At 40.5% G+C, this 27,646-nt stretch overlaps 1 protein-coding gene across 2 annotated transcripts in view; it reads left to right on the top strand.

The window, feature by feature from the left end:
* LOC124612780 (exocyst complex component 4) overlaps positions 1–27,646 on the top strand; it is a 242,963-nt gene that overhangs the window by 168,573 nt on the left and 46,744 nt on the right. For both annotated transcript variants that reach the window (XM_047141177.1, XM_047141175.1), the window contains exons 12-13: positions 15,162–15,350; positions 19,421–19,591. In XM_047141177.1, the coding sequence (XP_046997133.1) occupies positions 15,162–15,350; positions 19,421–19,591 (360 nt within the window). The remainder of the gene's footprint in view (positions 1–15,161; positions 15,351–19,420; positions 19,592–27,646) is intronic.

The raw sequence follows: 27,646 nt of genomic DNA, 5'->3' as shown, positions 1-27,646 counted from the left end.
GTCAGCGTAGCCAGAACAGTGTTCTGTGTAATTGTGAGTGCATTTTGTTAGAGCTAAGTGAATTAGAACGTGAGGAAATTATTGGTGTTTGTATGGCGGGTGCTTTGATAACCAAGGTAGCCAATGTATTTGTTGTTTCAGAAGGCACCATAAGATTAAAACTGCATGTAGGGAAAGCAGAAAAATGTCATCCGCTAAGCCTACCATGGACAAAAGTATGTGTTAAGTGATCCTGACAGATGGTTATTGAAGAGAATTGTGGCGAGAATGCAGAGGGTGGCATCTTCAAAAGTCACTGCAAGACTGAATGTTGCACTCACGAATGCATTCAGCACCAAAACAAAGTGAAAGGAGCTCCATAAGCAGGGAATTGCAGAATTTACTGGAATTCCAAAATGCAAATGTCTGTAACAGGAAAACTTGGTGCTAAAGCCATAAAACATGGACTGTGGAACAATGCAAGAAATTCATTTGGTCAGATGAATCTTATTTCACACTATTTCCAACTTAGGTCAAAGTTTATGTTTCAGGAGTGCACATGGCTGAGGTTTAGAGATATTTGGGTTGCCATATCATGGTATTGTGGTGACTCCTTCCATCGCCTCCACCTGTAGCAGCAGACAACGGGCTGTGCGGACCAGAAACCGGGCCCCCCAACACCCTTGCTGATCACTTCTGCCAGATGAAGAGCTTAGACAGACATGCTTTCCGGATGCCGCACACACCGAACCACTGCTCAATCAGGCCCTTGTTCTGCTCTGATGAGGCAGTACCTACAGCTGTGCTCTTGGCAGCTTGCTTATGCAACATCATGTGACTCACATTGTCATCTGCCACATTTCGCTGAGATACACGTGAAGAGCAAAATTCTTACTCCACGTTGATCGTCAGTGTTCTGTCACGGTTCCTTTAACAGGAGGAGTGGTACAGCGTTTTTCCACACCACCTTCCTGACTTGTGTGCCCTCTAGGTGCTTCTATTACTACTGATGTACAAAAGCCCAATGCCGGATGCCTGGTTCATTCTCCTGGTATCAGCAATTGTAATACTGCATGCAGTGTAGTGTAAATAGTGCAGTGAAGTGCAGTGCACACCAGGAATACCAGGTGGGTTTATTACTGTTCTGTCTCCGGGTGTTTGCCGGATGACGCCGAACAAAGGCTGTAAGCCATTCAAGGTGTGCTCTTCCCAGAGACTCCACCCCAAGCAAGGGCCCTCCTGGATTAAGAGATATTAACCTGATGAATTTTACAGTAATCGTTAGCTTTGAGAATAATACCTCGAAACCAGCCCACGTGGCTCTTCCAGCATGCCCCTTTATTTGTTGTCATCTTCCTTAATTGCTGAACTGCTTAGGTGTTTATGCCGCGTAGGAACATGGAAGGGAATTAAATCTTTCCTTCAGTATTAAATGGGCCCCAAGTGTACACTGCGAATTTGCATTACTGTACTGCCAAGGATCATGTGACTGTTTTGGCTGATCGGCTCCATCCCATGGTGCAGTATTTGTTGCCCAGTGGTGATTCTGTGTTCCAAGATTACAAGACCCCTTTTCACACAACTCACATTGTCCAGGACTGGTTCTGTGAGTACGATGATGAATTGTCGCATCTCCTCTGACCATAAAGCCACAAGATCTCAATATTGGCGAGCCTGTGTGGTCTACTTTCATGAGAAAGGTTTGTGATCACTACCCACCTCCATCACTGTTACCTGAACTCGCCACTATTATACAAGAATAATGGTATAAAATTCCTGTGAAAACAATACAGGACCTGTATTTATCCATTCGAAGATGAGGGGAAGGTGTTTTTGAATGCCAACAGTTTTCCTACACCATATTAGGCGTGGTAATGTGCTTTGCGTGTATACTTGAGTCCGCACCTGGTACATTTCCACAACCAAACATACTTGAGGTGCACAGCTTGCACATCAGTGAAGCAACTACCAAATCACCTTAAGGCCCAAAGATGAAAAAATTAGGCCAGTAATTTTTATTCCCATTTCTGTAAGTGGGTGTTGGAGCTAAGAATAATATTCAGATTCACAGCCTGGAACCTGAACGTCATTAATTATGAGCAGGGGCTTTTATTTTGGCAGTCTTCATGTTTAGTAGCTGTTACAATTATTTTTATTTTTCTGTTTTAAGTGTACTTCAAATTGAGCTCATTCTCCAGAGGCTATTTACTTTCTTTTTTTTAATTATTTTCCATCATCTCTCGTGCTGTATGTGGGGAATCGATTAATGCACTCAAAAACCTGCAAAGTAATGTAACCAACCAATGTGAACAATTCAGGTTTGGTTCCAAGCTCTGTGAAAATGCAAGGAGAACCATCTGTCACCAAAACATGAAAAGGAACCCAAGCCTAGAGATTGTTGCCTAGAATACACCAGCCATATGTGAAACTGTCATCCAGCCAACAATTGACCAAGGAATGAAAAGCATTTTCTTCTTAAAGGTAACATCACTATTGTCACTGTTTTTTCAATAAAAGCGACAGGCATGTATTGAATGGACTTTTCTGTATTCAATACAGTTAAGGCACATAAACATAATATCAGTAATATGTCCTGAGCGTGGGGTGGAGTTTCCATGCAGCGCCTTGAAGTTAGCAATGTTTGCTCTCAATTTAATCCCTTGTGATTTAATACCAATGAAGCATCTTGGCTGTATGTTATCAGAATATTCAAATGAAATTTATCAAGGTGTCATGAATATGGTCTGCTGTGTTAAGGAGTACCCTGCTTGTGGCACAGTATGACTCATTCGGTGATACTAATTTTAATTTTATTGCATCTACTGACAATATTCAGAATGTGTTCCAAACTGTTCTGGATGTTGTTTTTAGTGCTTTGTGAGAGTGTCAGCATAATTTTATGTTGGCTGACAACTACATCTGATTGCAGACATGAGCAAAACTCTTCATTTTTGTGGGTTATTATATCTTCTCAGCAGCATGTTGCTCACTACAGTAATTTGTGAAACAGGGTAGTGCTCATTCTGCAGAAGGGCTCAGTGACAGCAAGTCCATAAGTATAAATATAAGAATGGGAATGACATTTATACACAGCATCCCACAGTAAATTAATATGATGGTACAGGTTTGCTGGTGATGATGGAATGGGCAGAGTATATCCATATTCTCTTGATCCATGAAGCCAAACTACAGTCATTATTCAGCAAGAGATATTGGTTGTGTTACTATAACCCAGACTGAATTTCTCCCAGGGAAAGAATTGGTCAACTGTGCGTGAATACCTTTGTCACCTGTACATCCCACACTCTACATTGGTACCCTGCCTATGTTGTTGGATATTTATTGGATACAGTATTATGTTCTGTTATCTGAGTACAGTGTCCAATTTGAGCTTAACCATTTCAATGAAGAAATGTTACAGAAGGTCTTAATCCCAAAGAATTGAAATAGTTGGATCAGAAATCTGCAGTGTTCAACACATCATACTTCAGTGAAAAACCAAAGAGACTGTTGTAATAACTAAATAATAACACCTTGTGCTCATCAACTTCCCTTGAGATACTACTGCCCGCTAGCTCATGTTTAATTGAATAAGAGGATTCCGCTTAAATGACGCAAAGGCAGAATAGCAAATAGACATGGAGACCACCAACCTCATAGTTGAAATTACCATTGACAGACTTTAAAAATTCATTAAGAACTATGAAAATAGCAAAGTAACTGTTTCATACAATGAGGGTGAATCAAATAGAAACTAGAATTTTTATATATAACGTTATTTAAGCTTCAGAAAATCTCATTCACACAAACTTATTTTTCTTCATAGTATCCTGAATGGGAAATGCTTTTCTTCCAAATAGATAGGCATTTTGTTGTCTCCGTTTTTGTAAAATGAATGTGGCTGTGACAGCAGCCAGTTGCCCATGAACACTTAGACAGCACCATCGTCATCAAATTTGTGTCCTCCAACTGCTTCCTTTAATGGTTGAAACAAATGAAAATAGCAGAGCAATAAGTCCAGGCTGTTGGGAGGATGTTCTAGTGTGACCCAGAAAAATTCCTGAATTATTTCTTGGTTTTTGGTGGCTTTGTGGGGTTGAGCATGGTCATGAAACACAATCATATCCCGGATTGGAAATGTGCGCCTTTTCTGGCAATATGCATTTTTTGTTTGGTGCAAAAATTGACGATAGTATGCAGCATTCACAGAGCAACATTTGTGGAGAGAATCAGTGAGAACTCCTTCAAGGTAAAAGAAGACTGTCCTCAACCTTGCCAGTCATTGGTGGGCTGCATTCTCAGCTGTTTCTCATCCGTGTAAAACCTTTTTTGCTATGTGTTCACTTGAGTCATTCTCAGGGTGTTGTGCCTGAACTGTGCTGCAAGTCTCTTCAAAATTTTGGACGGTTTTTACACCCTTTGTTGTGAGAAACTGGACTCAACAGATGACAGTGCATCCTGCTCTGACATTGACATTCTGACTAAAGAAATGGTACAGCTGAAAATCAAAGCAACAATGAGCAGAGATTACACCACTCTCCATTTACAAAAAGGACGTAAAATAAAAATTCTGATTTATATTTGATTCTCCCTCGCACATGAGACTGGAACAAATAAAAACATTTTCAGACCAAACAAATTCATTGGTTCCATTAGTCTTTCTGTGCTGATTTGTCGCATCCCTTAATGACCAACCAACCTATTATGTTTGTTTGTTCAAGTTCCTTTCGAGGCATGTATTTTGCTTGATCACAGTGGTGAGCATCTACACAGTTACCATGCAGTCTCCCTACATGAAATGATTATGGCATTATGGGAACATTTATTTTAGACTCAGATCAACTATCATCGTTTTTGTATTAACAGAATACTTTATATAATGGATACCAGCCTCACCTTGACCTGGAAAATGCCAATAAATTTGTCACCACTAATATGTCACTGTCAGCCATGTAGTAAACTGTATATATGAGTTCCAGATTCCTACCACTCAGTGAGAAATATATATCGCTGCAAGTCTCCACTTGCCTCTGTGCTCAATCACAATACTCTCCTTCAAAAGTCAGAAAATGGTTATTAAAATCCACACCTGTGAACAGGAACGTACCTTAGAGCAATTGCAGATTTTCTGCACTCAAAACATAAATTGTCCAAACTCTATGCCTCTTAAGTATGTGTGTCTTTGTCATTCAGTCTTTACTCTGTTTAAATGACCATAGGCCGAAGGACACAGCAATTAGTTTCAGTGGACTACCAGTTTCACAGATTAAACACTAGGGACGTGCCAAGCCTTGCTGCAACTTTTCTTAACCAAAATGGTTAAGCTCATATTGGTTATTATATTCAGATAACAGACCCAAAAAAAATCCTATGTCCTAGATGGGGTGTCAGTGTTGTGTGTGGGATTGAAAGGAAGCTCAGTAGTTTCAGTGTTCCATTTCTTGTGAGTGATGTGTAATCCTTCTGTATTTGACATCACTAGCTTTGTTTAATAAGATTTTTTTAATGTTTGTTGAGGTTGTACTAGTCAGTTCTCACTCAGCCACACTCCAGCAATCTTCGCAGAACTTCGTCTCCTTGTGTGTGGATGGGTGGTGAAAGAGAGCATTAATTGTCCTCCAAGCTACTTGAATGACATACACAACTGAAATTTAAACTTTCTGTTTTTACACTTTCCTTTACAACAACACAATCTCATATAGTAAGTGGGCTGACAGATCATCTTAAACATAAGTTGTGCAAAAGCAAGGAAAGAAGTATATTTTACTTAATCAAAGTCAACAGTCATTTTTCATGGTGTCCATTGTAACCATGACCTTTGTCCTTTTTCTTCATGTCTTCTAAACACCTTAAAAACGTGGTGCCAGGGAACAAGTGTCCCCACGGTGATAGGTGCAAGACATTCTCCCATCTGCACATATCACAATAAAATCTCCCACAGTGGGATGTCCTGACACTTACTGATCGTTGTCACATTCAGCTTTCGTTGTCACAGAAGCTTGAAAGTGGAACATGCTATCATAAAGCTATCATGTCACACTTCAGGATGCAGAGGTGACGATGGCATTCACACATAGCTGACCAATTCTTTCCCTGGCGAAAACTCAGTCTGGGTCATAATAACGCAACCAATATCTGCTGTTCAATAACAATTGTGGTTTGCCTTCAAGGACTAGGACAGTATGGATATCCTCTGCCCATTCCAGCACCATCAGCTCACCTGTACCATCAAATTAATTTACTGTAGGATTTTGTGTATAAATGTCATTCCAATTCTTATATTTATACTTAGTTCTTGCTGTCATTGAGCCCTTCTGCAGAATGAGCACTACCATGTTTCACAAATTACTGTACTGAGCAACGCGCTGCTGAGAAGGTATAATAACCCACAAAAATGAGTTTTGCTCATGACTGAAATCAGGTGTAATTGTCAGCCAACATAACATTATGCTGACAATCAAAGGGATTCAATTATGGGCAAACATTGCTAACTTCAAGGCGCTGCATGGAAACTCCACCCCACTCTCAGGACATATTACTGATATTATGTGTCTTAACTGTATTGAATATAGAGAAGTCCATTCAGCACATGCCTTTTGCTTTTATTGAAAAAGCAATGACAATGGTGATGTTTCCTTTAAGAAGAAAAGACTTTTCATTCTTGGACAATTGTAGGCTAAATGACATTTTCACTTATGGCTTATGTATTATAGGCAAGGATCTCTGGGCTTGGGTTCCTTTTCATATTCTGGTGACAGATGGCTCTCCTTTCATTTTCACAGAGCTCAGAATCAAACTTGAATTGCTCGCATTGGTTGGTTACATTATTTCGCAGGTTTTTGAATGCACTGATAGTTTCCCCACACAGTTCACTTTGTTGTTCTGAAATTTTATTTTACTCATAGCTTTTGAGATAGTGTCAGTGAAAGTATTCCCAAGAGAAAATGCTTTTAATTTTCTAATGCTCAGAATATGAGAAAAGTGTTATCCACTCATAATGTTTATAGCACAGCACCAGAGATAATGGAAAATAAAAAACAAAAGTGAATAGCTTCTGGGGAGTGAGCTCAGTTTGCAGTATACTTAATACAGGAAAATAAAAATAATTGAAGAGGAGGACTGCCAAAATAAAAGCTCCTGCTCATGATTTATGTGGCTCGGGCTGCAGGCAGTGGAGTCGAATATTATTTCTACCCATACTTCAGCTTCAACTCCTAATTATGTAAATGGGAATAAAGTAGATTGGCATAGTTGCTTGATATTTTGGCCCAATGCCATCTCAGCGGCTTCTTCGCAGCTCCATTAACTTGTAATTTGTGCACCTCAAGAACATTTGATTGTGAAAGTACACTACTGGCCATTAAATTTGCTACACCACGAAGATGACGTGCTACAGACGAGAAATTTAACTGTCAGGAAGAAGATGCTGTGATATGCAAATGAGTAGCTTTTCAGAGCATTCACACAAGGTTGGCACCAGTGGCGACACCTACAACTTGCTGAAATGAGGAAAGTTTCCAACCGATTTCTCATACACAAACACCAGTTGACCGGCGTTGCCTGGTGAAACGTTGTTGTGATGTCTCGTGTATGGAGGAGAAATGCGTACCATCACATTTCCGACTTTGATAAACATCGGATTGTAGCTTATCGCGATTGCGGTTTATTGTATCGCGACATTGCTGCTCGCGTTGGTCGAGATCCAATGACTGTTAGCAGAATTTGGAATCGGTGGGTTCAGGAGGGTAATACAGAATGCCATGCTGGATCCAAACGGCCTCGTATCACTAGCAGTCAAGATGACAGGCATCTTATCTGCATGGCTGTAACAGATCGTGCAGCCACGTCTCGATCCCTGAGTTAACAGATGGGGACGTTTGCAAGAAAACAACCATCTGCATGAACAGTTCGACGACGTTTGCAGCAGCATGGACTATCAGCCCAGATATCATGGCTGCAGTTACCCTTGACGGTGCATCACGGACAGGAGTGCCAGCGATGGTGTACTCAACAACGAACCTGGGTGCACGAATGGCAAAACGTCATTTTTTCGGATGAATCCAGGTTCTGTTTACAGAATCATGATGGTTGCATTCATGTTTGGGGACATCGTGGTGAACGCACATTGGAAGCGTGTATTCGTCACTGCCATACTGGTGTACCATCCGGCGCGATGGTATGGGGTGCCATTGGTTACATGTCTCGGTCACCTCTTGTTCACATTGACGGCACTTTGAACAGTGGACATTACATTTCAGATGTGTTACGACCCGTGGCTGTACCCTTCATTCGATCCCTGTGAAACCCTACATTTCAGCAGGATAATGCACGGCCGCATGTTGTAGGTCCTGTACAGGCCTTTCTGGATACAGAAAATATTCGACTGCTGCCCTGGCCAGGACATTCTCCAGATCTCTCCCCAATTGAAAATGTCTGGTCAATGGCGGCCGAGCAACTGGCTCTTCACAATACACCAGTCACTACTCTTGATGAACTGTGGTATCATGTTGAAGCTGCATGGGCAGCTGTACCTGTACATGCCATCCAAGCTCTGTTTGACTCAATGCCCAGGCATATCAAGGCTGTTTTTACAGCCAGAGGTGGTTGCTATGGGTACTGGTTTGTCAGGATCTATGCACCCAAATTGCGTGAAAATGTAATCACATGTCAGTTCTAATATAATATATTTGTCCAATGAATATCAGGAGAAAGAAAACTGGCATTCTACGGATCGGAGCGTGGAATGTCAGATCCCTTAATCGGGCAGGTAGGTTAGAAAATTTAAAAAGGGAAATGGATAAGTTAAAGTTAGATATAGTGGGAATTAGTGAAGTTCGGTGGCAGGAGGAACAAGACTTTTGGTCAGGTGATTACAGGGTTATAAATACAAAATCAAATAGGGGTAATGCAGGAGTAGGTTTAATAATGAATAAAAAAATAGGAGTGCGGGTTAGCTACTACAAACAGCATAGTGAACGCATTATTGTGGCCAAGATAGACACAAAGCCCATGCCTACTACAGTAGTACAAGTTTATATGCCAACTAGCTCTGCAGATGATGAAGAAATTGATGAAATGTATGACGAGATAAAAGAAATTATTCAGGTAGTGAAGGGAGACGAAAATTTAATAGTCATGGGTGACTGGAATTCGTCAGTAGGAAAAGGGAGAGAAGGAAACATAGTAGGTGAATATGGATTGGGGGGAAGAAATGAAAGAGGAAGCCGCCTTGTAGAATTTTGCACAGAGCATAACTTAATCATAACTAACACTTGGTTCAAGAATCATGAAAGAAGGTTGTATACCTGGAAGAATCCTGGAGATACTAAAAGGTATCAGATAGATTATATAATGGTAAGACAGAGATTTAGGAACCAGGTTTTAAATTGTAAGACATTTCCAGGGGCAGATGTGGATTCTGACCACAATCTATTGGTTATGAACAGCAGATTGAAACTGAAGAAACTGCAAAAAGGCGGGAATTTAAGGAGATGGGACCTGGATAAACTGAAAGCACCAGAGGTTGTACAGAGTTTCAGGGAGAGCATAAGGGAACAATTGACAGGAATGGGGGAAAGAAATACAGTAGAAGAAGAATGGGTAGCTCTGAGGGATGAAGTAGTGAAGGCAGCAGAGGATCAAGTAGGTAAAAAGACGAGGGCTAATAGAAATCCTTGGGTAACAGAAGAAATATTGAATTTAATTGATGAAAGGAGAAAATATAAAAATGCAGTAAATGAAGCAGGCAAAAAGGAGTACAAACGTCTCAAAAATGAGATCGACAGGAAGTGCAAAATGGCTAAGCAGGGATGGCTAGAGGACAAATGTAAGGATGTAGAGGCTTGTCTCACTAGGGGTAAGATAGATACTGCCTACAGGAAAATTAAAGAGACCTTTAGAGAAAACAGAGCCACTTGTATGAATATCAAGAGCTCAGACGGAAACCCAGTTCTAAGCAGAGAAGGGAAGGCAGAAAGGTGGAAGGAGTATATAGAGGGTTTATACAAGGGCGATGTACTTGAGGACAATATTATGGAAATGGAAGAGGATGTAGATGAAGATGAAATGGGAGATACGATACTGCGTGAAGAGTTTGATAGAGCACTGAAAGACCTGAGTCGAAACAAGGCCCCGGGAGTAGACAACATTCCATTAGAACTACTGATGGCCTTGGGAGAGCCAGTCATGACAAAACTCTACCATCTGGTGAGCAAGATGTATGAGACAGGCGAAATACCCACAGACTTCAAGAAGAATATAGTAATTCGAATCCCAAAGAAAGCAGGTGTTGACAGATGTGAAAATTACCGAACTATCAGTTTAATAAGTCACAGCTGCAAAATACTAACGCGAATTCTTTACAGACGAATGGAAAAACTGGTAGAAGCGGACCTCGGGGAAGATCAGTTTGGATTCCGTAGAAATGTTGGAAGACGTGAGGCAATACTAACCTTACGACTTATCTTAGAAGAAAGATTAAGAAAAGGCAAACCTACGTTTCTAGCATTTGTAGACTTAGAGAAAGCTTTTGACAACGTTAACTGGAATACTCTCTTTCAAATTCTGAAGATGGGAGGGGTAAAATACAGGGAGCGAAAGGCTATTTACATTTTGTACAGAAACCAGATGGCAGTTATAAGAGTGGAGGGGCATGAAAGGGAAGCAGTGGTTCGGAAAGGAGTGAGACAGGGTTGTAGCCTCTCCCCGATGTTATTCAATCTGTATATTGACCAAGCAGTAAAGGAAACAAAAGAAAAATTCGGAGTAGGTATTAAAATCCATGGAGAAGAAATAAAAACTTTGAGGTTCGCCGATGACATTGTAATTCTGTCAGAGACAGCAAAGGACTTGGAAGAGCAGTTGAACGGAATGGACAGTCTCTTGAAAGGAGGATATAAGATGAACATCAACAAAAGCAAAACGAGGATAATGGAATGTCCTCAAATTAAATCGGGCGATGCTGAGGGGATTAGATTAGGAAATGAGACACTTAAAGTAGTAAAGGAGTTTTGCTATTTAGGGAGTAAGATAACTGATGATGGTCGAAGTAGAGAGGATATAAAATGTAGACTGGCAATGGCAAGGAAATCGTTTCTGAAGAAGAGAAATTTGTTAACATCGAGTATAGATTTAAGTGTCAGGAAGTCGTTTCTGAAAGTATTTGTATGGAGTGTAGCCATGTATGGAAGTGAAACGTGGACGATAACCGGTTTGGACAAGAAGAGAATAGAAGCTTTCGAAATGTGGTGCTACAGAAGAATGCTGAAGATAAGGTGGGTAGATCATGTAACTAATGAGGAGGTATTGAATAGGATTGGGGAGAAGAGAAGTTTGTGGCACAACTTGACTAGAAGAAGGGATCGGTTGGTAGGACATGTTTTGAGGCATCAAGGGATCACAAATTTAGCATTGGAGGGCAGTGTGGAGGGTAAAAATCGTAGAGGGAGACCAAGAGATCAATACACTAAGCAGATTCAGAAGGATGTAGGTTGCAGTAGGTACTGGGACATGAAGAAGCTTGCACAGGATAGAGTAGCATGGAGAGCTGCATCAAACCAGTCTCAGGACTGAAGACCACAACAACAACAATGAATACCCGTTTATCACCTGCATTTCTTCTTTGTGTAGCAATTTTAATGGCCAGTAGTGTATATTGTGAACTGCCATCATTGGTCAGATCTGGCCTGTGCTCCATAGTTCGCTGACCTCTGGACAAGTCGATGACAGAAGCAGGTGTCACAACATATATTTTGTTATTGCTGGAGGTAAGAAGACATCCTGGGGAAAATACTAAATGTCTTCTCTGAAGACTACCTAGAACAGGTACCCCAGAACCCCACTCATGATGGAAATATATTGGAATCTCTTCTGAACAGCATGTTGCAAGGCATCCCAGATATGCTCAATAATGCTCACATCTGCGGAGTTTGGAGGCCAGCAGAAGTGTTTAAACTCAGAAGAGTGTTTCTGGAGTCACTCTAGCAATTCTGGATGTGTGGGGTGTCGCATTTTCCTGCTGGAATTGCCCAACTCTGTCAGAATGCACAATGGAAATGAATGGATGCAGGTGGTGACACATGATGCTTACATATGTGTCACCTGTCAGAGTCTAGGTATGACTATCAGAGTCCCATATCCCTCCAACTGCACATGCCCTACACCATCCCAGAGCCTCCACCAGCTTGAACAGTCTGCTGCTGACATGCAGGGTCTATGGATTCATGAGGTTGTCTCCATACCTGTACACGTCCATCTGCTTGATACAATTTGAAACAAGACTCGTCCGACCAGGCAATGCTTCTAGTCATCCACAGTCCAATGTCGGTGTGGATAGGCCCAGGCGAGGCGTAAAGCTTTGGCTCAAGTCGTCAAGGGTACACTAGTGGGCATTTGGCTCCGAAAGCCCATATTTATGATGTTTTGTTGAATGGTTTGCAGGCTGAAACTTGTTGATGGACCAGCATTGAAGTCTGCAGCAATTTGCGGAAAGCTTGCACTTCTGTCACATTGAACGATTCTCTCCAGTCGTCGTTGGTCCCATTCTTGCAGGATCTTTTTCCAACCGCAGCAATGTCAGAGATTTGATGTTTTACTGGATTCCTGATATTCATGGTATACTTGTGCAGTGGTTGTATGGGGAAATCCCCGCTTCATCGCTACCTCGGAGATCCTGTGTCCCATCGCTCATGTGTCGACTATAACACCATGTTCAACCTCACTTAAATCTTGATAACCTGCCATTTTAGCAGAGTAATCGATCTAACAACTGCACCAGACACTTGTTGTGTTATATATGTGTTGCCGACTACAGCACAGTGTTCTTTGACACTTCAGTGTATATTCTCAGTAAACTAAAGACAAATTAATAGTGTCATATCTCAATGAGGAACTTGAAACTCTCAGCACAGAGCAGGAGCATCTAGAGGAACTATGGCTCAAGTTTAAAACAATTGTTGACGAGCCACTGGATAGATACATACCCAGCAGAACAGTTCTTGATGGGAGGGACCCTCCATGGTATATAGTCACTGTAAGGAAACTTGTAAAGAAACAGAAATTACTGCATTATAGGTGTAAAACAAAGAATAGTGCTGTAGTTAGAGAGATGCTGAATGAAACATGTTTTGCTGTTAAGAGAGTAATGCATAAAGCCTTTAGTGATTACCATATTAGAATACTGCAAAATGATCTTTCGCAAAACCCAAAGAAATTCTGGTCGTATATAAAGACTGTTAGTGGCACCAAAGTTAGTGTACAGTCACTTGTGAATGAAATAGGAACTGAAATTGAGGGTAAAAAAGTAAAAGCTGAAATGCTTAACTCCATTCTCAAATGTTCCTTTACAAAGGAACACCCAGGAGAACTGCCCCAGTTTGATGCTCATACCACTAAAAAGATGAATGAAATAAGTATTATTGTCAGTGGTGTTGAGAAACAGCTGAAATCATTAAAATCGAACAAAACTCCAAAACTGATGGAATCCCTATCAGATCGTATACTGAATTTGCAGCTGAGATAGCTCCCACAGATCACACCTGTCTGTAAGAAGGGTATTAAAAGTGGTCCCCATGTCGTTGGCATCGATTTGTTGTAGAATCCTAGGACGTATTCTGACCTCAAATATTATGAAGTATCTCAAACAGAATGACCTTCATGCCATCCAGCATGGGTTCCAGAAACATCGATCAGTGCACTTTTCTCACATGACATACTGAAAGCTTTGAATCAAGGCAGTCAGATAGATGCAATATTTCTTGATTTCCGAAAAGCATTTGGCTCAGTACCGCATCTATACTTATTATCAAAAGTATGATCGTATAAAATATCAACTGAAATTTGTGACGGGATTGAGGACTTTTTGGTAGGGAGGACGCAGCATGTTATCTTAGATGGAGAGACATTTTCAGATGTAGAAGTAACTTCATGTGTGCTCTCAGGAAGTGTGTTAGGATCCTTGCTGTCCATGGTGTATGCTAATGACCATGCAGACAGTGTCAGTAGTAACCTCCAACTTTTACAGGTAATGCAGTTATCTATCATGAAATATTGTCAGAAAGAATCTGCATAAACATTTTGTCAGATCTTGATACAATTTCAAAGTGCAGATATGGGCAACTTGCTTTAACTGTCCAGGAATGTAAAATTTTACACTTTCCAAAACAAAAAAACATAGTATCCTATGACCCTAATATCCGTGAGTCACTGTTGGAATTGGCCAACTCGTACAAATACCTGGGTGTAACAATGTGTAGGAATATGAAATGGAAAGATCACAAAGGCTCAGTCATGAGTAAAGCAGGTCATAGACTTCTGTTTATTGGTGGAATACTGGGGAAATGCAATCAGTCTGCAAAGGAGGTTGTGTATAAATAACACATGCAACTCGTTCTAGAATATTGCTCAACTATGTGGAACCCATGCCAAATAGGACTAAAAGGGAATATTGAACATATACGGAGAAGGGAAGCAAGAATGGTCACAGGTTTGTTTGATCTATGGCAAAGTGTCCCAGAGATACCGAAGAATCTGAACCAGCAGACTCTTGAAGAAAGATGTAAACTATCCCAAGAAAATCTACTAACAAAGTTTCAAGAATAGACTTCAAATGATGACTCTAGGAATAACTATAACCCTCTACATATTTCTCACATAGGTGTTGTGAGGAAACGATTGAAATAATTACAGCACGCATAGAGGCATTCAAACAATTATTCTTCGTATGCTCCATACATGAATGGTACGGGGAGAAACCCTAATAACTGATGCAATGGGACGTACCCTGTGCCATGTACATCACAGTGGTTTGTGGTGTACAGTTGTAGATTTAGACACAGGTGTAGATGTAGGTATAAAAACTCTGTTTCTTGCTTAACCACATGATTTAATATCTCTGTTGTTACTGAAAAATTAGAAAAAATCATTGTGTGTTTGAAAAATTCATTTGGTTCTACACAGTTCCCTGTTACATGTATTTCTTTTGTTACCCTGCAGATTTTTCACTGTTATAGAACAAGACAGTGAATGGCCACGTTAGTTTTGTAATAATGTTTGTGATCCTTCAGTCTCATTAAAAATACATATGCCTTTTTTTCTTTGTGAAGACCTTAGTCTTGTGCGCAGTTATAGGTTTAATATTTACTATTGAGAAAAGAACAAAGGTAAAAAAATTACTCACTTTACAGGAGTGGTTTTCATCATCAGTGATGTCTTTTGCTGAAGAATTGCTCCATAGTAGCTCTGTCTCAAACCACTCTGCAACTACCTTGGACCAGTTACCGCCATTACCTGAATCATCTGTACAGTGTCTTCTGCAATTGGCTAAAGAATTTGAAGAATTGGCCAACACGTGCCTTTTAGTTCTTCATCTTGAGGTAAGAGTAATTTATTAATGTTATTTTCATTCTGTGATAATGAGAGCTGAATGAGTAGAGTTGTTACACCAGTGGTGGGCTGCAGTCGCAGTGATATGAATGAAGTGGATGAGAGGAATAATTATGACACAAGCCAATGTTCTATTTACTGAATATCAAAAGTTGGTGAAAACTTCATGTTTATTATAAATTTCAATATTTAAATTTACATTGAGAAGACATCTACATCAGTATGCTATTGAGGCAGAACTGGAAGCTCCTTGAGCATGCAGCCATAATAAATGCCAGTGTTTGTTTCCATTTTTAGTTCCAGTTGATTAGATTGCCTTTCCTTTAATGAAGTTAAAATACCAACCTCTGTAGCTTACACGAATATGCAATACGTGGAGAAGAATTTTGTCAAATGCATCAGCAAGTCACACAATGTATATCATTAAATAGAACGTGTTAGATAGTGAAGAGTAAAAAGTTTGATATAGCCAATAGAAATTCAAAATGTGCATATACTTTCTTTTTCTCATAAGGATGCCTTTTCTACTGTTCCATAATTTTTAATTCAGCTGACAAATTTTAGGCCTTCTGACAGTGAGCACAGTCGGTTTGTCAACATAGTGAAATATTTCCTACATATTTAAAAAAACACAACAGTGGAAAATCTAGGATGGAATGTAACAATACTATGAAACAGAAAGTTGATACTCACCGTATAGCGGAGATCCTGAGTTGCTGATGGTCACAACAAAAAGTGTGTCACAAATATATATAGTTTTCAGCCAGTAAGGCCTCCATCAAAATTAGACGACATACACACACATGCAAACACAACTCACACACACATGACTGCAGTAACAAGCAACTGAGCAGCAGTACCAGTGCATGATGGGAGTGTCGACTGGGTGGGGGTAAGGAGGGGGCTGGGGTGGGGAAGGGGAGGATTAGTAGGGTAGGGGTGGTGGACAGTAACGGGATGTTGGGGAGTGTGGAGGGACATGGCTGAAAGAGGGTAGGCCAGACATGTGCAGTCAGAAGGTTAGACAGGGGGGAGGGGGGGGGGGGGGGTAGCGGAAAAGGAGAGAATTAAAAAGACTGGGTGCAGTGGAGGCATGATGGCTGTGTAGTGCTGGAATAAGAACAGAGAACGGGTTGGATAGGAGAGGACAATGACTAACGAAGATTGAGGCCAGGAGAGTTATGGGAGTGTAGGATATATTGCAAGGAAAGTTCCCACTTGTGCAATTCAGAAAAGTTGGTGTTGGTGGGAAGGATCCATATGGCACAGGCTGTGAAGCAGTCATTAAAATGAAGGATGTCATGCTTGGCAGTGCTCAGTGACAGGGTGGTCCACTTGTTTGTCCAAAGTTTGTCAGTGGCCATTAATGCGTACAGACAGCTGGTTGGTTAAATACAATGCACCACAGTGGTTGCAGCTTAGTGTGTAGATCACATGACTGATTTCACAGGTAGCCCTGCCTTTGATGGGATAGGTGATGTTTGTGACCAGACTGAAGCAGGTGGTGGTGGTGGTGGTGGGAGGATGTATGGGACAGGTCTTGCATCTAGGTGTGTTAGAGAGGTATGAGCCATGAGGTAAGGGGTTGGGAGCGGGGGTTGTGTAGGGATGGATGAGTATATTGTATAGGTTCGGTGGACAGTGGAAGACCACTGTGGAAAGGATAATGGACAGGACATTTCTCATTTCAGGGCACGACAAGAGGTAGTCAGAACCCTGGCGGAGAATGTAATTCAGTTTCTCCTGTTCTGGGTGGTACTGAGTTACGAGGGGAATGCTCCTTTGTGGCCAGATGGTGGGACTTTGGGAGGTCGTGGGAGACTGGAAAGATAAGGCACGGGAGATTTGTTTTTGTACAAGGATTGGAAGGATAATTACAGTTTGTGAAGGCTTCAGTGAGACCCTCAGTATATTTTGAGAAGGACCGCTCATCACAACAGATGCAATGACCACAGGTGTCTAAGGGACGTCTTGGGCTTAGCATATCCACTATATGGTGATTAGCAACTTTCCTTTTCACAATATTGTTATTTTCAAAGGAAGTAAGTCAGTTGGTATATTTTGGTTCTGTGTCAGTAGGGAGCTTTGTGTAAGTACCAGGAAGCACCCAGTAATACAGGACTTGGCAATTTGTGCTTACTGCCCTCAAGGGCAGAGCTCAGGTCATTTGTAACACAGAGAGTCCATATTCTGAACTATGTCATACTCACAAAATGTCACGGAAGAACAGATACTCTCAGAGACACAACTAAACTATGCTCTGCAGATAAAAGAAAAGATATTACAAGAGAACAATTGCTTGGCTTTTGTCCAGTACACAGTGCCATTTTCTGTTAAGATTTCAAGGACACAGACAAATGTAACATAATGACACCGTTCCTCCCAGAATGAAAAATAAAATGCGTACTGGACTCCTTCAAAGATCCATTGATAGTGTAATGTCTGAAATGTGAGTGTAGTTGGACACCAATAACAAAGTACCACATCTATTACACAGAGCATGCAGTAAGTGTTCATGTAGCTAACTATGTGAGGATGGTTCTGGAAGGGAGCAGGAGAGGGCATTTGACCCCCACAGCCACTTCATTAAAAGAATGTCTCCTCAAACCAAACTCATGTCCTGCTCTGCAGCTTGTCATTTTTTCCCTTGTGTTATCAACCAGTGTCAAGAACTGCTAAAAATTGGTTATTGAAAGAAAGTAATTACATGTATCTGAGAATTGTGTGTCCGACAGCAGAATAATATGTATAAATCTCTCAGAAATTATATTCTGTGGCCAATGCTTGCCTTCAGGCAGTGAAATTCTTAGCACTAGCCAGACACTGTGTCTATAATTTTGTAGTTTTCTCAAGTGAGTTTTTCTTGTGGTTTAACTGTATTCCCTTTCTACTCACCAACTGGTGGCAGAATACACACATAAAAGGAGGTCATATTTCTGCATGTTTTCGGCGCCAGTGGCTCCATCTTCTGGCAGAAGGGTTGAAGGGGAGGGAAGAGGGGTAAAGGAAAAGGACTGGACAGGTTTAGGAAAAGGGGTAGATTTTGGAAAAGTCACTGAGAACTGCAGGTTGGGGAGACTTACTGGACAGGACGAGAAGAAAGACGCACAGTCCCCAATAATCAGTCTTTCCTTCTGATCTTGTTCGGTAAGCCTCCCCTGACCCACAGTTTTGGGTGATTTTTCCAAAATTTACCCCTCCCCTTCAATCCTTCTGCTGGAAAAAGGAGCCACTGGCTCAGGAAGCTTGCGTAAGAATAACCTGCTTTTATGTGTGTGTTCTGACGGCACTTGGTGAGTAGATTTTTTTAGCTATCCGATTACATTATATTCATTGTTATATGGATTCTCTGCCTACTGCATTTTAGGTACTAGTGGTAGCATTAGGAAGTTTTCCATAGTTTTGCATTTTATTTTGTAAGAAATTGTGCTTCGTTTCCCAAAATTAATACAAGTTGCCTGTAGCTTAGATCCTGCATATGCTGTAGTGCAGAACTCCAGCACTTCACGAAATGATGAATAGGAAATTAATGAAAATGTTCTACATATAACATTAAATAATCATGTACTCACAGCTACATAAAAATTGCATAAGCTAATTGCTATGTGAGTGGCAATTGAACCAGATTTTCTTCATTTCATGTTGCATTCATGAGTCTGTTCCTAACTATGTCCAATTCCTGTTTTGCCTTAATAGGAAGATTTTACTTGGCTTCAAAAATAGCCATTGAAGCCAAGTAAAATCTGCATTTCAGTAGGACAAAACAGGAATTGGACATGTCTAGCAACAGACTCATGAATGAGACATGAAATGTAGTAGTTCTGGCTTAATTGCTGCTCACATAGCAATTAGCCTATGCAATTTTTGTTCCATCACAGATGAAAATCTTTGAGTAGCTTTGAGTACATGAGTAAATCATTATTTAATGTTTTTATCTTACAACACAATTACGTATGTGAAACAAACCACACTTAGAATATTTTAAAAGTGATTGTATTCCATAAAAAAATATTTTTCACTAGGAACTGTGTGATTGATTTTAATAATTTATATGTTATAGGTCCGTGTACAATGCTTCCACTACTTGTTACCACAGGCTGACACATTCAATAGATTTGCAGGGGGTGGAATGGACTCGCAAGAGCCAGACCCACAAGTTTTTAAACTCAGCCAAGTCCTTATCAACATTGATGAGGCAATGACATCCAGCCTTCAGCCACGAAAAATCAAGGTAAAGTAACCAATATTATTACACCGCATATGAGGGTTATTCGGAAGGTAAGGTCCGAATCGCCATAGCTAATCAAATGACACACGAACATTGAAATGCACGTATGTACCGACTCCCAGTACACCTTGCTCATAAAACAATCCAATTTGCATTGGTATTGTCACAATATGCTGTTAACAGTGTCAGTACAAGATGCTTAGATCAGTTGACAAACCCACCGAGTGTGAAATACGGTCACTGATTTGGTTTTTGATAGTAAGAAATGTCGCAACAACAGAAATTCATCAACAGATAAGTCAGGTGTGTGGCTCCAAAATATGAGTGACAGCAGAGTGTGTAGGTGGGTGAGAGCCTTCAAGGACAGATGGATAAATGTCATGACGAACCGCAGTCAGGACAATCATCACTGATCTCAGAAGATTTGGTCAAAGCCATGGATGTGTATGAAAAAATTCTTGAAGACCAGTGATTCTCAATTTCAACTTAAGCTTTGGATTTCTGAATGTGGATTCACAACATCCTCTCTGGTTATACTCAAAGGGGGATACAAAAGCTTGTAGAACATCATGACAAATTTTAAACAAATATGGAGACTATGTAAAAATAGATAAACATTCAAGGAATTAAATGAAAACATCTGTTGTGATGTATGTTTTATAAAAAATTGGATCTTACTTTCCAAAAAAATCTCATATGCGCGTGATCGTCTTGTTTTCTAATTTATTCACTCTCTCTTGAAAAAGAAAATCAACTTAGCAGTCATTGAGATAGCACAGTTCTGTTTTGTGTCTGGGTGTGTGTGTACACCTCTGTATGCATGTGTGTGGAGGAGAAGAGGGGGTGGGGGGAGGGAAGTAACTTTTGAAAGCTATCATGTGATCTATAAACTAAGCTGCAACTACTGTGCTACTTTCTACATGGACATGACAACTAACAAGCTGTCTACCCACATGAATGGCTGCCAACAAACTGTGGCCGTGAGCCAGCTGGACCACCCAGTTGCTGAACGTGCTGCCCAACACCATGTGCTTCACAGCCTGCACCATCTGGGTCCTTCCTACCAACACCAGCTTTTCTGAATTGCACAGGTGGGAACTCTCCTTGCATTATATCCTACTTTCCCATAATTACCCTGGCCTCAGCCTTCACTGGTCCTTGCCCTCCATTTATGTACCCCATCCCTGCTCCCACTCCAGCACAATGCAGCCTTCCATTCCATGAATGCATCAATTAGTCCCTTTCCCCTTTTTCTCTTTTCTACTTCTCCCCACTGTCCCACCTCAGACCTGACTGTTGCATCTAGCAGCCCTACCCCATCCTCACCAAGTCCCTGCACTTTCCCACAAGCAGCACCACACATTCCTTAACCCCACTCTGCTGTCGCCCACCGCCCCCCACCCATGCCTCCTCCTTACCTCCACCACCGGATTACTGCTTCAGTGAGGTGCAATTACAACTTAGTCTGGCCATAGCAGACAGAGACAGTGGTCATGTGTGACTGGGTTGTATGAATGAGCATGTCTTTTCAACTTCAATAAAAGGCTAAATAGTATAACTTTCTTTTCGTTGTGCCTGTCTGTGACTCACTGTCTCGTGTACAGGGTGTCTCATTTATCTTGTCCACCCTAAATAACTGTTTGTCCAGATGCAAATTACAAAATGTTTCAAGCAAATGTTCCTTAGCCATCAGGGGGACATCAGTCATCATGATTGCCTTCATTGTAGCTTTGTTTTTTACAAAGATGTGAACAGTGGTATGACTTTTTTAAATGGCACCCTGTATTTTTTATTCGGTAATTCATTTCCTCTCCTAAAGACCTATTCAAAAATGTATCACATTGAACCATTTACTGAAACACAACGTTATTAGTTACATAACACAACATTGATGTTGACGCTCCCGGCACTTAGTGCAGGTACTCAGGGTAATGGAACACATCCATGTGCTGACGTTCACAGAGGTCAAATGTACACATAAGTAGAATGCACACCTGTCATTCCATCAACCATCGTCAGTTGAAGAGTTGTGCGAGTAGAATGTAGAATGTACACCAAGGAAGATAAGTTAGAAATGCTACTCACCTATTGGGAATGTAAGTTAGCAGAAAAGTAATTGCAGTACTGTTTTCTTATGTACAGGTACATTTAGTACAGTAGTTTATTCCTTTTAAATACTGTTGTGTAGAGTAGACATACAGTAAAGGCTGTCCTTCCTACAAACTGCATCGACATAACGTTTCTTTTATTGTTGTTGTTGAAGGTATACGAAATGCTACGCAGGCAGCATAACTGTACAGAGAGCGATATCCTAACAAGAATCCACCTTCCCAAAAGATATTTTCTCGTCTTGTTGTGATGCTTCAGGAAACGTGAAGTTTCAACCCACGGCAATGCAATCATCCTAGCACTTGCACAGACAAAGCTGCTGAAGTTACTGTTCTCACTTCTGCAGCTATGAATCCACATGTGAGCACATGACAGCTTGAACATGAGATTGGCATTCCTAAAACCAGTGTACATCGTATTCTTACACGTCACCGGTTCCATCCTTACCATGTACACCTACATCAAGAACTGCTGGGGAATGATTTCCAGTATCGTGTACAGTTCTCTCAGTGGGCACAGCAGCAACTCCTTGCCAGCCTGAACTTCTTCTCCAATGTTCTATTTACCGATGAATGTTCCTTCTCAAACAAAGGACAGGTAAATACAAGGAACATGCATTACTGGTCCAGCGACAACCCACGATGGCTTAGACAGGTGGAACATCAGCGTCAGCGGAGAATTAACGTCTGGTGTGGGGTGCTTGGTACTGCAATTATTGGCTCTTATTTCATCAATGGCAGTCTAAACGGCACAGCATATACTAACTTCCTCAGATGAATTCTTTCTCCTCTTCTGGATGAAGTGCCGCTAAGAACAAAAATGCTTACGTGGTATCAACACGACGGATGTCGAGCACAAAATGCCTCGCGTGCACATTGTGTTCTGAACCGAAGGTATCCTGCCAGATGGATTGGTCGAGGAGGAACAGTTACTTGGCCTGTTAGATCTCCTGATTTAAATCCTCTAGACTTTTTTCATTAAAGACATTGTCTGTCGCGATATTCTAACAACTCCAGAAGACAAGCAGGAACGTATCATGTTTGTTTGTAACTCTCTTCAGCAGGCAACACTGGAAGCAGTAAATTCTTTCATTAAACGAGTGCACCAGTGTATCGGTGGCCAGGGTCACCACTTTGTGAGCACCTTTGTATGTTGTGCTCCTGGGCAATGGTACAGGAGAGTCAAAGTCAATTTTGTGTTATGTTTTTATTTGGTTTTCATTTGTTTTCTGACAACTCCAGCAAGTGGACGAGTTTGTGATCCCGGGCTCAAAGTTAATGTTGTGTTATGTAATTAATAACATTGTGTTTCAGTGAATGGTACACTGTGATACATTTTTGAATAGGTCTTTAGGAAAGAAAATGAATTACTGAATAAAAAATACAGGGTGCCATTTATAAAAGTCACACCGCTGTTCATATCTTTGTAAAAAACAAAGCTACAATGAAAGTAATCATGCTGATTGATGTCCCCCTGATGGCTAAAGAGCATTTACTTGAAACATTTTGTAATTTGCATCTGGACAAACAGTTATTTAGGGTGGTCAAGATAACTGGGACACCCTGTATATTATGATATGCCAAACTATCATTTTCATAATAAAATGCTAATTACTGTAATTCTACTCAGGAGAACTACAAAAATAAAATATTTATAACATTCTTTACAAGAAAAAATAAAGACTCTGCGCTCAAAAGCATATAAATCATTACATTTGATGAGCTACGTGTTACTTTAATTGGTCATGTACAAGACAAGAAAAAGGAATGACTAAATAATGCAGTTTTCTTCAAAATTTTAATGTTAGCACTGTTACTAACAATGGAGACTGTCACCTCTAAGACAAATAGCTCTCAGCTGTTGAATTACATTATCTTACTTTTCTTCTTAGATATCAATAAATTTTTGTTGATATGATGTAAACTCCTTGCTTTGTATGGTGTAGAGCAACTACCAATAAATCTGGTATTAAAAGTGGTGCAGATTCAGGGGGATTAAAGTTCTAGTTTCAAACCTCTGCTCAGAATGATGTCAAATTTAAACAAAAGAAGGAGAAACATGCAAAAAAAGAAAAAAAGAAAAATAAATTAAAGAAAATTCTACCACTGAAAGCTGCTGCAATCAGCAGAATGTGCAAAATAAAAAATGCGGGGTTCACGGCTGTTCCCCAGTTTTCATCTGAGGTGCTTGGCTTGATTGTCTCAATGCAGGATCACATGCTGCTGGTAAAACTCTTTTACAAGAGCAGTGACTGTGCCAGTGGCTCTGCAGAAGTTCCGGACACTGAGTGAATGTAAAAAGGTGTTGGTCTGATGCCTGACAAGGGTCTGGAGAAAATGACAGTGAAATTCAAAGAGACAGGTTGTTTTGAAGCACAATGTGGTAGAGGGAGGGAAACAATCGATACATTGTCAGTAGATGATGTGACAACAGCATTTCAGGAGGGATCAAGCGGTGGTGTGCAAACATGCAGTGTACATCTACATCCACATCTACACACACATACACAGTCTGCAAACCACCATACGGTGCATGGCGGGGATGGTACACTGTACCACTACAAGTCATTTTCCTTCCTGCTCCACCTGCAAATAGAGTGAGGGAAAAATGACCGTCTATATGCCTCCGAATGAGTATGATGTTCGTGGTCCTTATGCAAAATGTATGTTCACACCAGTAGGATCATTCTACTGTCAGTTTCAAATGCCAGTTTTTTAAATTTTCTCAATAGCATTCCTCGAAAAGGACATTGCATTCCCTCCATGATTCCCATTTCACCTTCCGAACCATCTTTGTACTACTTCTGTGTTGATAAAATTACTCATCTTGAGGAATTGCTTGGTGCTGACCTGCCAGTATGACAATTTCTTGCTTGCAAAGAAGTGGGCAGTGAATGGCCATGGAACATTGTGAGGATTGACAGATTGCATTTCCATCTCCAAAGATATGTAAATACACAGAATGGCAGAATGTGGGCAATGGAAAATTTACTTGCATATCAACTGGTACTACTATCTCAGTCTGCAAAGGTATTGTGTGTTGCAGATTGAGAGCATCATTTATCATAGGGCCATATTTTTTTGAGGAGATGCTTCTTGTGAGGCCTGTTACCTGTATCATCACTAGTAAATGCTTTGAGAGTCTTTTGCACATCAATGCTGTTCCAATCCTTCAACAGCATATTTGGATGGGATCATTTTTATGTAAGATGGCACTACTGTGTCTATTATACAGCCAATAAAGCAACTGCTGCAGAAGCATTTTGGAAATGCTGTAATTATCAGCCATCACTTCCCTACAGCCTAGTTGTCCAGATCACATGGTCTTAATATATGTGACATGTGGCCTGAGGGAGTGGGGGCGGGAAGGGGGGTGGTGCGGGTTATATCCGAAAAATCCGATGTTCAGTTTTCTGATTACAAACATAGCAGAATTGAAGGCATGTTTTGCACAACTCATTTTGAATGTGACCCCTGAGGCACTCTGATCTGTGTAAAACATGCTGTTTCTCAATTTCAGATTGAGGTAGAAAACAGTGTGCCACTCACGTAACTATTAAAAAGTGATACATATGGTTTTTGGTCTCAGGACAGTTAAAAACTGGTTTTTCCCATCAAGTGCAGTACAATGTTGATGTGGTGGATGGGCTTTTGTACAGTAGCCATCATATTGCGATTCATCTGTCATTTGTAGCTGAACACGTGTACTTTGTGACACTTATAGTGCCATCTAGGGGAATATTTTCATGTGTATATATTTTATGAAAAGAATAGTTGCTACTCACCATTTAGCAGAGCTGCTTAGTCGCAGGTAGGCACAACAAATAGACTGTCAGAAAGTGAGCTTTCAGGCAACAAGGCCTTCGTTGGAAATAGACAACACGTGTGTGGGCACAAATGGAACTCACACACACTGTGTGTGTGTGTGTGTGTGTGTGTGTGTGTGTGTGTGTGTACTTCCAATGAAGGATTTGTTAGCTGAAAGCACACTTTTTAGCAGTCTCTTTGTTTTGCCTGTCTTTGAGTAGCAGCTACTCTTTTCATAATATTATTACATTCCCTCCTCAATTTTCCATATATATTTACTGTTTCCCCCTTCTGTGATAGTATTCTGTTCAAATTTATCATTCTGAGCAGTGTTTCTTTCTTACAGCAATTTTGGAACTAGAACTTTAATTGTAATCACCTTGTAGTTCATGTTTTTCGTTGTCGGGTGTCACTCAGGGCAGCACATCTTCTGCAATAAGCAGTATTGAAAAAAAGAAAGAAAAATGCATTAGTAATGACTGAATATTTTAAATATACCATAAATTTGTAGTAAAATTACTGATGAATGTAATAATGATTTTGTGTTTTCTTCCAGAAGTTTTCATCAACATACAAAACAAAAGAGGATGTACTAATACAGGGTGATTTTGTGATGGTGTTACAAGGTATAATGGGGAAGAGTAAATGTATCACTTTGAGGTAAGGGACCCCGATCCGGAAACGAGTGAGTCGAAAGCTATAAACAAAATTATTCTGATAACCGCTGACAGTGGAATACATGTACTGGTACTACTGTTGCTAGGATTGTTGGCTAGGCAGCTGTCAGAAGTGGTAGTGTGAATAAAAATAAGCAAAAAGTGTCTGGTAAACATGAGCTCTAAAATGCATACCTTACGAAGTATCACAGTTGTTCATCTGTGCAGCTGTGACACACATCTCTCCTACTGAACAAGCTACCATGGCTCTTGAGGTATGCACTTTAGAAGCCATGTCCATAGAGCCCATATCCACTGGATGTTTTTTCTTGTTTTGGTCCATACTGCCTCCTCCCAAGACATAGAAGCCAAAGATCTTACAATGGAAGAGATGTATTTCAGAGTATTGAAGATGAACATATACTAATAGCTCTTAAGGTACACATTTTAGGGCCCATGTATGCTAGATTTTTTTCCCTTGTTTGGCCCATAGAACCATCTCTAAAAGTTGCCTGCCAATCAATCTTAGCAACAACAGTACCAGTATATGTATCCTCACGTCAGAGGTAACTTTAAACTCAGTGGTTTCCGCACCAGGCTCCCTTACCTCAAATTGATACTTTATACTTTTCCATCATCCCAGAAAGTTTGTAACATCATCACAGAGTCTCTTTGTGTAATGAACACACACACACACACACACACACACACACACACACACACACACACACACACAGGCAGGCAAAAACTGTTCTAAGTTGAACTGAGTAGAATCGACACATTGGCATTAAATTGCTAGGTAATTTCTGTTGGCATCCCCCTCTCACAGACTAATTCACTACAGTACTATGGCAAGTTACAATCCAGAGAGATGACAGAGGAGGGGGGAGATGCTAAACCCTCTGATCAGTTTCGTGGCAATTATGCCAGAAAGTTGTAAGATGTCAGTAGGAAAAATGGCTGGAAGTGGCAGAAAATACATAGCAGTTATTGTGCTCATTCTTATAGTCATAGGAAAATGATGCAAATAAAAGACATTTTTCCATCTCTATATCGGTCATTTTTCTCTGACTTAACAGCTTTCTTGACACATCTTGCCGGTTTTCATTGCATAAATTTCAATTCACCACATTTTAAATCAGTGTGTTTTATAATCCAGTGAGAGTGCAGTGATAAATTTAGGTGGAGACCTGCACACCATTTTAACTTACAACAAGACAAGTGTGGTATGGTATGTATTTTAAAATTTTATGAATTGGTCCAACTCTAGCATAAATTCTTAGGTTGGTAGTCTTAGAATGTTATAGAATGGCTGGCTCATCTATTTAGTATTTTAATCTTCTCTCTCTCTTTCTTTCTTAGTAATGTGCACTCTTGTTCAGAAAAAAGCTTTTAACGGATTCTGCTGAGGTAAAAAGGCAAATGGCGTGGCAAATCAGGTGGTGGGTAATATCAGATTGTGGCTTACCTCCAACTGTTCTCACTTA

The sequence above is a fragment of the Schistocerca americana genome, chromosome 4, assembly GCF_021461395.2.
Source record: "Schistocerca americana isolate TAMUIC-IGC-003095 chromosome 4, iqSchAmer2.1, whole genome shotgun sequence".
Classification (NCBI taxonomy): domain Eukaryota; kingdom Metazoa; phylum Arthropoda; class Insecta; order Orthoptera; family Acrididae; genus Schistocerca; species Schistocerca americana.
The sequence above is the reverse complement of the archived record's forward strand: the minus strand, read 5'-3'. Positions and strand labels throughout refer to the sequence as shown.